We start from the raw sequence: 14130 nt of genomic DNA, 5'->3' as shown, positions 1-14130 counted from the left end.
CCCCCCCCCAGGTCTGATTGGTCTGACCTGTAATACTTAGCGAGAGCTCCCTGTATCCATCTCAGCGTCACAATAGCTTGTAGAAGTGCTTGTTGTGCTCATTAAATTCAGCTGAGGCCCTCACATTAACCAAAACATCCTCCGTGTTAAGAACAGAGATATCTCTTCAGCACATCATGTGTATATTGTTTTATTCTTGTCTCAATTTGCCATCTTTGCATTTCAAAGAGAAGGGCAGACTTGAAACGTGGTGATTTAAGCGTCATTTCCAACCCATTGCGCCAAAGATGTTTTTACCATCCTCTTCTCTTCTATCTGCCTCTCGACGCTCCCCTCCTTTCCTCCCCCTCTCCCTCCCGCTGCCTCTTTTGGCTCCGTTGGCTTCGATTGAAAACCAATGAGGCAACTAATATGTGGAAAGATAGAAATTTACTTGCTTTAAGTTCATGCTTCAGCCTTCTTCTGTGCTGTATGGGTCACGTTTAGCACAACAATATGGCAGAAGCAAAGACTGCAAAAGTAGCTGCTCTGTGCTACATGATGGTGCGCTTCATGCCCCATTTCCCACCAATACCCCCTGCCCCCGCCCTCTTCGCCTCTACCTTTTCCACTCTTTCAGGGCCATGGCTTTGGGACAGGTCCACCTGCAGGGGGTTTGAATTGAAATGCATTGATCTCTGGCTCACTGGAAACAAGCCTATTCCCCTTACTTTTCCTTTTTTTTTTTTTTTTTTTTTTCTTTGTATCCAATAGTTCAAGCTCTCATGGTTGGAGTATGCATGAGTTTTCAAGCATTCCTCAACCAAAGGCATGAATTTGTATACGTTTTAAAAGTGCATTTTTAATTCATCAGCTGGAAATTGTTCTTTTCTCTAAGACCTACAATTAATCACTCAATGCTGCTGTTGTTTAAAGGCAATAAAGACACTTACTCAGGGAACAAAGTGATACTATAAAACTCAGGAAGTTAATTAATATTCATCCCAAACCAGAAATCAAAATTTGTATATATCCAAAGCTGAAATATAAAAATATACGCTTTAATTTGTTTGGGGAGAAAGAGTTAATGTGGAGCTGCTTGATTGATTAATGCATAACATGTCAAAAACCGTAGAAGTAACATGTAAAAAGTTTTCACGTAAGTTAGCAATCTAAACAGACAGGGCACAATTACGTTTTATTTGAAGATTAAAAACAACAACCAATCATTTACAACCAGCATATAACACCACAAGATACATAGACTTTCATATTCCCCAGTATTTAATATTCAATCCCCCCTCAAAGCGTATGCATCAAAAGGCCTTTTAGGGTAGTCATTTCACCCCTCTCCTACTCGCTCTCATTTGGCATCTTTCAGAGCACTGAGGCAGAAAATAAAGGAGAGGAAGACGGGCGCCTTCCCAGTCAATTTTGGTGTTTAGTTAAAAGGAAGGAAAGTGATTGCGCTGCTCGTTTTCTCTTCACTGACTGGCGGCGAGCGGATGCCGATTAGTTATTGTATGATGATTTAGTGTCTGGTAAAGCTTTCCATTTAAATGCACCCAGTAGTTATTTTGCATCGTCTCCCTGCAATTTGCCTCAGCTCAGGAGACATTGGCCATCGTGTTGTCCTAATGCTGTGTAATTGTTGGAGGGCCATCGCTGGGCAGACACGTCAGACTGCCACGCTCTTTTAGGTCCCAACCATGACTTACTGACATCGTTCCTGGCTCCCACCATCTGGAAAAATGACAAGCATCTGTCACCCAGGACGACTTTAGTGGATTTAGGGTGTGGACTTTAAGGCTTTGTTGTGTGATGCCCATTTAGCAAAATTCTTCATTTGAAAATAAAATAGAAAGGAAATGTCACTCATAAAATCAAAGCTGGAAAACAGGAAGATTAGAGGAAGTGAAGACAGGTTTAGGGATGAACTACGTGATAGAATCGGCAGATCTGAGATTTTGCAGACGAGCAGAATGTTATTGAGGAAACACGGTTGCTCAAATAGATTCTGTCATACTATCAGGTGTGCTTTGACTTGTCAAGTTCACTATTCTTGGGGATGCGAGTCATTTCTTTCTTTTGTCCATTCCCACTCTCGCCGCATCCCCCTTTTCCCCGCCTTCCCCTGTGGTGAAGGGCCATGCAGGGAAAATGAAACCAAATAGAGGAGAAAAATGGGACATTGATTTTTTTTCTCTCGACTCCTGATGGTGTTTTCAGGTTTCTCCTTTTTCACGCATCATCCTCTCTTTTCTTCTCCCACTATGTCTCGAGTTGTCCGTTATCGCCTCGCTCAACAGTCTCCCCGTCCGCAGTACTGCTGTTTGATGAGGTCTCAGAAGGTCCTGGTTATCAATGAAATTAAAGTGTGTGTGAAATAGAGAGGGTGAGTGTTTTTTTTTTTGTTTTTTTTTTTGTGTTTTTCAGAGCCATGCTCCGGCTGACCTGTACCTGATGACCAAGAACCCGGAAGATTCTCCCAACACCCCCGATGTACTGGAGATGGAGTTCAAAAACGGTTTGTGCTTGCAGCATGATGGACAACAAAATTCAATGATAAAGAAATTATTTATTTAAACTTTGAAACGTTTGAAAAATATCAGGACTTTCCCAGGCTTAGTTTCTGAAATGTGTCGCACATAAATGATAGGATGCAAAAGACGCTTCAGATACTTCTGAACTCCTTATACTACATTAGTAAGAGTGTCCACGTCCCTTCATGTTACTTAACATTGATGGTCATTGCCGCAGGGCTACAGCTCTCACGCTGACCCGGTAGCAGTTTATCACCATTCCTGACCACCCAGACTTATCCTTAACCCCTCACAGCATTAGCTGGTCCAAAGCTGCCACGTTTGGCCTGGGGGCGCACACAGGCCGGAAGTTTTAAGCCCAGCTAATACACCAAGCCCTGAGGGGCCAGTGAAACGCTCATTAGATATATTGCCGTGAGGGCCGAGCTGAATAGTGGAAAGTGTCACATGTTTGCGTAAAGAGAATATGGCAAGAAACATCCTGGCCTGGGGCAAACGGCACAGATGTCCCTTCATCCCTGGTCACTAGTGGAGGCTGCAAAGCTCTTACATCAATCGGCTGAGAGACACTAGCTCCTCTGATCACAGGGGCTTGATGGGCAGCTGTATGAGGTAATATAAGGGATGTTCAGATGGTGGGCAGAAGATTTGGTGGGAATATGTGTGACCATTAAAAGCTGCTGACAGTGCAAATGAAAATGCCATTCAGTATTCAAAATGTATCTGCACTGAAATGGTGTCCTGAACATTTTCTTTGGGAAACTGGTAAAGTGTTACCAGTTCCCCAAAGAAAATGTTTAACTATAAAACAAGTAGGTCGGCGTCAGTTCATCTGGAGATGAGATGTGCTTTTGTAAAGCAGTGGTGCAGTGGTAAAGCCTGGTCTGCTTTCGCGGGTTCTTTGCAGGCCAGTGCTCCGTTTTCACACATATTCTCTGTGCTTTTATTGAGCACCCTATGACAAAAGCTGTTTTAGTTGTCCACACAAAGGCCCGAGCCTACTCCTCCCTCTGAGCACAAGATCAGCAAAAGAATGTTTCATTTCATTCCCCCTCCCACCTTTTCATCCCTGCCTTTCTCACCAAAGTTTTCTCACTGATTAAAAAAGAATATTTAACGACAGCAACCTTTTCCCCCGTCAAACACGCCATTCCCCGATTCTCTCTTTTTTTAAGAAAAAAAAAAAAAAATGTCATCCCTCCCTCCTTTCATGCCAAAGAAGTGGAGAGGAAAAGGAGACAGAGTGGAAAAATGTAAAGCAGTAATTTTTCCTACAACTGTGTCTGTGCTTCCATTGTCTGCACTGTTGGGCTGCGAAAAACTGAAGAAAAGGATCACGGAGAGAAAAAGACCCCTCAGTGAATGATAGAACCCGCATGATGGAGAGAGCGAGGAAAAAAAGAGTGCGCAGGGACGAAAGGCCAGCCCCTACACTCCCACGTTCACTTAATTTATTTGAACTTTTAATCTAATTATTAGGTATCTGGGAGGGGGTGCAGTTTTGATAATGCACCATCCATACTGCCCTCTCCTGCACTGGGAGGTACTTTTTCTTCTTCCATGGGAGCCACCACGATTCCCGCGATATGAGAATGGGCCGTCAACAAAGCCCTTGTCTAAAAAAATTTGTCAAGTCCTTCACGTGTCATTCCTATGAGGGCTTTGTAAGCGCTGGTTGAAAGGCAGAAGTGCTGCTCTTCTCTTCAAAGCCATGTGACTGACAACTGCAAGCATGCTAAAGTAGGACCGAACGCCCCGCCGGATGGAGAGTAAATATCAGCAGAGCTTTTCTCATTTCCTGCTCTTGTGTAGCCCGCAAATGGTTATATTCCCTTTCTCAACACACACACTGACACACACGCATGTCTCATGTTTGTTTCCTCGCCTCCACCTTTGGCCTGTGTTGCTCATTGAAGGCCATGAATAAGCAGGTCCATGACAGTGATTGATGTGTACTTGGTTTAAGTGGCTTTAGAGAGGAAGTGTGTTGAGCGAGCGTGGGTGTTTAAAAAAAAATAAAATAAAAAAAGCTGTGTGTTAGACAGTGGTAGGATGATGAATCTGCAAGTGGGTTTTTTTTTTTTTCCTCCTGCACATGCGCATGAACACACAAATACTCAGTGGTGCAAAAAATCTCAGCGCTAAAGAGAGTTTGGGTAACAAAGCTGCGCGTGTAATTGAATTAGGAAAAGGCCTGCCCACGATTTCACAGCTTTCAAATGAGCAGGGCCTTTGAATTTATTAGCCTTTCTCGCCGCCTCCTTTTGTAATGGTTTTTACTTTTAGCTGACGACTATTGATTTCAGTGACTGAGATAACGAGCACTTGTCAGCAGATTTGATCAACTCTTATTTTTGACAATTTTGTCTGTTGTAATGAATTTTTCCATTCGTTCTTGAAAGCCGTTTCCTAAAACTGTTGATTAACTGTGTAAACGTTTCAGTTTTACTCATTGTTGTTTTTGGGCCAAGTGTTAATTTATCTTTGATCTCAATGAAAACCACTTGATTTTTGTTGCCTTACTTGCAGACAATTAGCAATTTATCCTAGTAGTGAATGATACCATATAATGTCATGCAGGTGCAGCTTTTTTACTCCCTATAAAGGTTAAAAAAATACTGTTTTCACAATAGAGCTTTGTGTTTTAAAGGCTTTCTGAAAGATTGATATAATTTATTTGGCGACAACAAAGGCAGTCTGAAACAATCATCATACAACTTTATGGTGGAAAACTTGAATGAGAGCAAAAAACCACTTTGAAGAACAAGTGCTACCGATTTGATTTAGCTGCTCATAACATGAGAATCAGCCTGCTGTGTTGTATCAATTTGCCTTTCATCAACTCTCATCCAGCCAATTGGTTGCTTTTTTTTTTTTTTTTTTTTAATGCATCTTTCTAATCAACCAACAAAGAAAACTGTAAATGAATTGCAGTTTCAGTTTTTGAATCTCATAAACATAAATATGTATTGCAGAGTGGGACATTGCTTTATTATTGACAGTACCAGATGGGCCACAAGTACATTATAAGTAACAAATACATTGTTTTTCCTTTCAGGACTGCCTGTAAAGGTCACCAATGTGAAGGAAGGCAAATCCAAGGACTCACCTCTGGATATCTTCTCATACCTCAATGAGATTGGGTCAGCATTATTTTCCCTAATGTCGATAAAGTATTTATTGAAAAGCACTTTTACCTTCCATGTATGATTTGTTAGATGTCCAGTGAGAGATCAGGATATTATGCAAGTGTTCCCAGAGGTGGAGCATTGGTTAAGTTCACCACCTCTGGTATGATGCGTGTCTGTCGCTGCTGGCCTGGGATCAAATCCCACCAGTTTTCCCTCCCGTGTCTCCTCCACTGTGTCTCCCTCTCTGCTTTCCAACTGTCCGCATAAATGAAAAGCACTGAAGGTGAGCTGACTGAAGAAACATTTTTCCTGAGGCAATTTTTGAGCTTGTTGCCGATTGGGATTTTTTTTTAAATTTTTTTTTTTTTTGGGAAATTCTCAACTTCATGACATGCACTGCAAACTATAGTTTGTAACTTTTGTAGTTCTGAATTAATGGCATGGATTTAATTTCCTTTGTCAGGGAAGACAAAAAAAGTTTTTCAGCTTTGCTATTCAAAATATAATATTTGAGGAGAGGCGATGGTGAATAAATCAGTTTGTAGAAGATTCCTCAGCGAGTTCTAAGGTTAACCGATGACTTCACTAATGATGCTCACAGGTCTGTGGAAAAAGAGGAGAAATATTTTAACAAGGGTGTGAATTATTTCCTGGCTGCTGTGTTTTTTATTAATTTCTTAATTTGAATATTTATATTATTATTGTATTGTTTATTCAGATCATGTTTTTGACCAGCAGTGGGCTAATCTAATTCAAGGTGAAAATAATGTGCGACTGTGTGTCCATTGACAGTTGTCCCTGTCTTTCTCTTAGTGGAAAGCACAGTGTGGGCCGGATTGACATCGTAGAGAACCGTTTCATTGGCATGAAGTCCCGAGGTAAGCAATTAAAGATTATATTTATTTTCATCCGTCTCGGTTGTGACAAATTTTCTTTCTTTTTGTGCCAAATTAGTCCGACAGGCCTCCTCACTTTCACCACCAGTGATATACACTGTAAATGCAGTGAGATGGACATACTTGGGCTTTGAAAAAACACGTCTCAATATTTTAATTTAACATCCATTCAAAAGCTTTCCTTTCAGTGTGCAGGGCTTTCATGCAATTTGCAGTTATTTTACATGAGTGCTTTTTGTCACACTCGCTATTCCGCTTCCATAAAAGCCGCATGCCAAACACACTCTCCTCAAAGGAAATGATTTCCTCTGGTTCACCTGGAATCTTAGACACTGGAGTTATTTCCATTCTCTTATGCTTGCACACTCATACAGAAAACACACACTGTGAATAGGATAACGGCGCACACGCTTCGCCGGATACACACAAATACACAGTCAATCACATATGTGCACATGCAGCCAGCACAGGGATGTTTTTGTCTCTCTATCTTTGGTATCAACGGGCAACTTGAAAAGCTCCTTTGTTAGGTCTCTACATGTGTTACCACAGCTAATATACAAAGGCATTGAGCTGTCCTGGCCTTGTATGACACACACACGCACTCCTTTTCCCCCATATGTGCTATGATTGGCAAATTGACTGGCCAACAGACTTGTAGCTGTGGCGCAACATGGCAGGTAGAAATTGGAAAATGGGAAGCCCACTTTTCTCTCCCCTCGACTGAACAAAAGATCAGAGCTTCTTCCTTCACTGAAGCAATAGGAAGAGGTGGAGCACAAGGTGTCCAAGTGGTTGAATAACTGCCATCAATTGTACATGTTGCTCTCCTCTAGACTGGCAGTCGCGTTAGCACAATAGATGATGGGAGGGATTGAATGGGCACATGTCATACCTATTTGTGTGGGGTCATATTTATTTGTGTGGGGTCAGGGAGGCGCGGGGGGATTGAAATGGTTTGTCAAGAATGTTGTCACTGTGCTACAAAACATTCAACAGCCTGTGTGGCAGACTAACATTTCCCTCCTGTCACAGTGCTGTCAGGCCTCTGACCCCGTGCACCGGTGATGGTGTTAGCCGAGGTGCACCTATCAAAAGCAGTCGGAAATGGCTGTATCTCTAGTTAACGAATGGGAGTCCTCACGTCCAAGTCCTCGCTGCTGTCAAACTCCAAGACAAAGAAAAAAAAAAAAAATAGTTTTCTAAAAACATTTTTAATATATTTACTTGTTTATGTTTGTTTCCATTTATTGACATTATTTGTACAGAAACGTCCCCTCCACTAAAAAAAAACTGTTTCAGGTTAAAATTTACTTTATTCTTTTTAATCCATTTTAAGACATTTATCTGCTTTCATTTACATTTGTTGCCTGTTTATGCTGGACTAACAGTTTGCCCAAAGGGTAAAAGGGGATCAGCTCAGGAAGAATTAATTCCTAACCCGAACCCCTTCAGGCCTGCAGCATGGTTAGCATACCTTCAGTTGTACCTTATAAAAGATTAAGATCTCAAAAACTACTGGGGGTGTTGCCTCTTTAAGCTTAACTAAACTGCCACTGTTGGAGCTTACCCAGATAGCCTTTCATTGTTTGCTCCTCTCTGATAAGCCAGCTCTCTTTTGGAGCACTTAAGCCATGTTGTGTTGGAGGGCAGTTTTAACTTATTTATCCGATAGAGCCAACGGAAACGTCCCTACGCGTGCCCTCTGTGGCCTTGGATCATCAGAAAGCCACAAGCCGTTCGAGCTAAGGTGGCAGCCTTTTGAGGTATTAGACAATTAGCAGCATTGCTAAGCTCTGTTTTTGGCCGCCAGCACAAAGTAAGTGCTTCTCCATTTTCAGATCAGGAACGGGTGCCGGAGTATTTAGGGTCGTACAGATTTGAGCTCCACTGCTCAGCAGATTGGAAGAGGTTAAATAGCGTTTATCTGTTAAATCTCAGAAAAGAGTTTTGGAGCTTGAACACCACGCAAATTATACAATTTGACCGCCTGGTGAAATATCTGTTTGGCAGGTTGGCAGCTCGGCTAAAATCACAAATGTGTGACTATCATTCAAATTGACACATGATGTGAGGAACCATGTATTGAATACGGGAACAACACTCACAATTCCAGCTCTCACAAAAATGGATGTCATTGATAAAGCTCCCATTTCTGTTGTCAAATCTGTCTGGTAGCATTTACCCTGCCCTCCTTTTGTTTTAGCTGACATTTGATTGACGGCTTCATTTCTCCTGTCATCTACCTCATCTTTTCTCCCCTCACCCCTCCCTCCCTGTCCAGAGGGGGTAAATTGCAGGGTATGCAGAGCCCTGGTCCGGGCTTCAGGCTGGCAGGGGCCTCCTACCCTGTCATTTACTCAGGACAGGCTCGTCCATGTTTTGTGAGCACCGTGAAGGCCTGTCTGTCAGACGGCTGATGGCTAATAGAGCTCGCTCGAAGCGAGTTCAGATAAACACGGCTTGTAGTTAATGTTCATATGAATTTTGCCACAATCATTTGGGTCTCAAAAAGGTGGAAGACTCTAAAATCATGACAAGATATTGTGTTGAACATTATACAGGCTGGCTGATAAAGGTGCATACATTTACTGATCCGTTCGTTCCTGTTCAAAAACTGGCTTGTTCTGTTTTGTGCGGATACTTATTCATTTTGTTTTTTGTGCGTTCATCAGGGATATATGAAACGCCAGGAGGCACAATTCTGTTGAATGCCCATTTGGACATTGAGACCTTTACCATGGACAAAGAAGTGCGTCGGATCAAACAGGGACTGAGTATCAAGTTCGCCGAACTCGTCTACAACGGTAACTCCCGATAACACATCATCTTAATTAGATAGTTTCACTAATGCTATTATTTGTATTATCTTCCACACCCTTTTGTGTTAAAGTATAGCGCATAGTATATTTTAAAATCAAAAAAACTAGGGGATCTGTAAGATTGTTTTTCTTATGTGATTATGTAGAAAAATATATTGTTATGTTTGTTTTTTTGAATCATCCAATAATCCATAGCACGATCAAAAATCCAGTATCATTCGGGCGATAGTTAGAAGGCTCACCATCCCTTTGGAGTTTATATAAGACATGCGTATCTACATCCCTGTGTGTTCAGCGTGTGTGTGCGTGTGTGTGTGCGTGTGTGTGTGTGTGTGTGTGTGTGTGTGTGTGTGTGAGAGAGAGTGAGCTTTTCTTGGCTCAGGTGTCTTAATCATCCCTTCTGCTCAGTCCCCTGCACCTTCATCCACATAATAGGATCAGTGCCATTAGAGACTGACTACTAGGCCACTTCAGTTATACCCTCCAGAGACAGGAAGCAAACACGCGTGCATGCGTGCGCGCGCACACACACACACACACACACACATAAGGTGCTACCTTCAGAAGCAGGGCAGAGATTAAACCCATTGTGGGTTTAAATCATTAATAACTCCGCAGACGGCTGGCAGTGGGGTTTATGTTAACAATCCACCTGTCCTGCATCTGTTTTGCATTAATACGACATGATTTACCCAAACACATTTGCATCAGAGAATTTGCAGCAATTACGGGCAGTGCAGGACAGACGCGGTAAGTATTTGACAAGTGGAAACAGCTACATGCGTATAAGTGGTCAATTAATAGCTTAAAAAAATCAAATTCTATTTTTAGAACAAAAGATTAATGAATTAATCGCAAATGAAAAATATGTTTATTAAAATTTCCCCAAATAACCACCATACAGAAACGCTCGCAGCGACATGTGGACAGAACTAACACAAAGATCGAATATAAAATAGCCGACTCCAAACAAAGCTGGGACCTGTGTGCTATTGTCATGTCGTACACCTCGTGCCAATCCAGAGGCAGCGAACACGAGGAAGGATTGAGTCTTTGATCATGGCCAGACGATGAGGTGGAGGTCAGCCGCTGATGAGAGGAGGACCCCTGCTGAGTGGGGCGTGTCTGACCTCTGAACACATACAGACACGTCCCTCGCCCATCTGTCTCAGGGATTGACGAGCCAGGTCAACAAAATGGGACAAAAGAAAGGGGTTGTATGAACTTCACCTGCAACAGAAATGAGACCAAAGCAGAGAGAGTTTTAGCTGATGAAAGAGGAAGAAGTGTGGGCATCGCACACACACACACCCATGCTCCCTGCTGCTAACGGAGGACGCACAGAGGAGGAGCCTCTTTCTCCTCTTGTCCATTCTATGTATTGTTTGTTTCTATCTTACAATAAATAACAATACATATATAAAGACAAATATGAGCATAATCTTTAACCTTGTTTTTGAAGAAACCTTTACATCCATACTTTTTGTGAACATTTTGTTTGCTGTGTCCTTGCTCGACTTAGGTTTCTGGTACAGTCCGGAGTGCGATTTTGTGCGTCACTGCATAGCCAAGTCCCAGGAGAATGTGGAGGGCAAAGTACAGCTGTCTGTCTTCAAGGGTCAAGTCTACATCCTTGGACGAGAGTCACCCAAGTCCCTGTACAACAAGGAGTTGGTCAGGTAAGCGTGGACAGAATAAAAGTGTATGTGTGGGTGTGCCTATAAAACAGTGTGTGCTTGTTCTGACTTGACAGCTGTGTTTTTGCTGCTCTGAGCACAGTGCAGCTACTCCACATGTTCGCCAGCCAGCCTGTTGTTGGGTCAGCTTGCCCAAGTTCTTCTTATGACCTCCACATCAACGTATTAAACCGACCCTGCCTCACAAAGACATCAGAGAAGTGTCGAGCTCAGTTCCTGGAGGGCAGACCCGACCCCAACCCCTCCTACTGCACCCCCCCGTGGCCTCTTAGCCGCGGCAACAGTGGGTTTGTTCAGGATGCTGACCCCTGATGCCCTGTGGGCAGGCTCAGCGCTGACCAAAGTAAAACCCCTCCATATGCCTCTCCATCTCCACTTCAGTCTCTCCAGTTGTACCCTAGAGTCAGAGAGCTAATGGCGTTTTCAGCCAGAGGAGAGAAAGGATTTCACTGGGCTTTTAAGAGGAAAGTACCTGGGTGTCATGCTAGTTAAGTAGATCAGAAAGAGGGAGACAAGGAGACTTGTCTCACACAGTCAGCCATTCAATTTCTTAGATTGGTTTGGAAAGTGAAAAAAGCCAGGAAAAAAAACAGTTTTTCATAGTATATTTTGTCCTGTGTGAGAGAGGGAGATAAATGGAGCCTTACCAATACCGAGTCAGTATTAATATTTAGGTTTAACATCATATAATCTTGACATTTCTTTTCATATACATTTTGTCAAGGACTTTAGCAATTCATTTTAAAATCAAAGGTGACAGTAACTGTAAATATCAGCACATTTTGAGCAGGCAACTTGATTGGAAATATTAGTTTTTTTTATTAATGAGAACAATAAAAGAAAGCCACGAATGAATCAGAAATATACTCAACTTGTATTAATCAGTGAAAAGTTATGACTTGGCCATCCTGGTTTAATGCGCTGACCACTTTTCCGGTTTCTTACAAGATACTTTTAAAAAAGCAGCGTTTGTGAGAGTTAATGTTCTTCTGTCACAAAATTAATATTATGTGATATGAATAGTAACAGTAATTATATTCTGATAGGTGTTAATTGGCCATGGTATAAAGTATAATCATCTGTTATATCATTTTTGATTTGTGATTCATTCAATTTTACGAATTTTATTTATTTTTTTTTGGCTTATTGAAACTTCTATAATGCCGTTATATTAATACATGCATGTCCTGTACCTGACAGTGATGCACCTGGAAGCTGCAGTTTCTCTCTCTCACACACACACACAGACACACACACACTTATTTGCCACTACAAGACGACCTGCTACAATCTCACACGCAGACCAGATTAGGCATGAAAGCCCCGCTGACATCCTGTTGGCTCTCCACGGGCAACAGTAAACGGCGTCATTAACACAGTGGTAATACAGCCGGTCACCGCACCCATCTGAGACAGAAATGTCACCGTCCTCACTGTCCACTGGCTCCACTCTCAATTAGACTGCAGGGTTTCTTAAAGGAATACACAAAGTATCACATGCTTGCGCACACACACGCACACGCGCATATTCTTTAAAGCCACTCGCTCATAATGGTGTTCAGGTGCCGGGTAGGGAGCCTTGTATTGAGAGTTGATGGTTTAGTTGTCGTCCTTTCTTTTTATGGTGTTTATCCTATCATTTGTTGGCAATTTCCTCTTTTGCTAAGTGCTTTTGAAGAACGAGTGCAAGCTGTACATTGGTAGTTGTGGGTGTCGTAGGGAGGAGAGGACTCGGTGAGGGAGTGTATTAAGCACTGCAGGTAGAAACTGCTGTAATTACACAGCACACAGACGCACTTTGTGAGACGCTCACGCACACTAAGACGAGATGACAGCCCGAGCGACACAGAACGTGCAGTGGCACAAGTTATGGATTTGCGTGTTTTTAGAAGAAGCGAATAAACTTGAAGACAAAAACAACAGATTAGAAAATCCTCTATAGTCACTTAGCTCACAGTTGATATGATGGGATTGTTTTAAAATGGGTTTATGTGCGTCTGTTGTGTTCCTGTGTACATGAGCGTGTTTTCATTCTGCGATATTGATTCCAAGTCATTTCGGGACAAACGATGCTAAAGAGGAGCTTTCAGACGAAAATCCATCGGAACATTATTTCAGAAGAGTAGATTATCAATGATCCAGTTATCCCAGTAGTTGATGAGGCCCCATGTCTCTTATGTTTACTGCAGTGATACCAAACATTTCAATCATTTTGTCAGCAGAATATCCTGTAACTTTTTCCGTCAGTTCTTGGTTGCACTTCCTTCAAACTAAACATTTTAAGATCGCTCTCTGTTGCCTCACCTGCCTCCGTCTTTTATTCTTTTCACTCCAGCATGGACATACAGGGAGACTACGACCCATGTGATGCCACTGGATTCATCAGGATTAATGCTGTCAGGTTAGCATCCCTTAAGAGTAAATCCAAACAGCTGTACCAAACGGTTGAGAATTGTCTTTCAGTTGGGACTTGATCACACTCTAAATCGTATTACTTGTCCTTCTTCTCCTCCACAGGTTAAGGGAACACCATCGTTTGCAGGGTTTCTCCAGCAGCAAGAAGTAACCGTCGCAGTCCTGTGAATCGTCTTTCTTGCCTCCTCTCTCCGCCGTGTCTTAAGCAGAAGCAGTATTGGACTTTGTACCTCTATTGTCTACTGTTTGTTGTATTCAGGTTATTTAGCACACTTTTCTTAGGTAGTGAGTAGTAGAGGGAGACGAATCTATCTTAAAATGTGGGTGAGCATTATAAAAGTATGCATTTCATAGTATTTTCTCATTCTTGCTGTCATTTGTTTAGCGCACAAGTATTTAAAGTAGGAATTCTTTGTGTCAGAAATAAAATGAAGTGAATTGTCTTTTTTTTTTTTCTTCCTCAGCTCTTTACTTAATTCATTTCAGAAAACAGTTTATGATCCGGTTACATGCAAACACTGTGGAGATACACATCCGCCCCTGTCAGTTTGAATGTGTTAATGATTAATAGTTCATGTCTTTGGCAGACGGCCTATTTATTGGTGTCTGCCTGTTTAACTCCGAGGGCTGTATCGTCACTGCCCCGT

At 42.2% G+C, this 14130-nt stretch overlaps 1 protein-coding gene across 1 annotated transcript in view; it reads left to right on the top strand.

The window, feature by feature from the left end:
• The window catches only part of ass1 (argininosuccinate synthase 1), a 22551-nt gene extending 8625 nt beyond the window's left edge, over positions 1-13926 (top strand). Inside the window, exons 8-14 of the mRNA XM_031860205.1 lie at positions 2416-2506; positions 5581-5665; positions 6467-6531; positions 9225-9356; positions 10894-11050; positions 13404-13469; positions 13586-13926. Of these exons, the coding sequence (XP_031716065.1) occupies positions 2416-2506; positions 5581-5665; positions 6467-6531; positions 9225-9356; positions 10894-11050; positions 13404-13469; positions 13586-13634 (645 nt within the window). The 3' untranslated portion in view covers positions 13635-13926. The remainder of the gene's footprint in view (positions 1-2415; positions 2507-5580; positions 5666-6466; positions 6532-9224; positions 9357-10893; positions 11051-13403; positions 13470-13585) is intronic.
• The last annotated feature ends 204 nt before the right edge of the window (positions 13927-14130 follow it).

This window comes from Anarrhichthys ocellatus, unplaced genomic scaffold (genome assembly GCF_004355925.1).
Source record: "Anarrhichthys ocellatus isolate YVR2014 unplaced genomic scaffold, GSC_Weel_1.0 scaffold23, whole genome shotgun sequence".
Lineage (NCBI taxonomy): Eukaryota > Metazoa > Chordata > Actinopteri > Perciformes > Anarhichadidae > Anarrhichthys > Anarrhichthys ocellatus.
The sequence above is the reverse complement of the archived record's forward strand: the minus strand, read 5'-3'. Positions and strand labels throughout refer to the sequence as shown.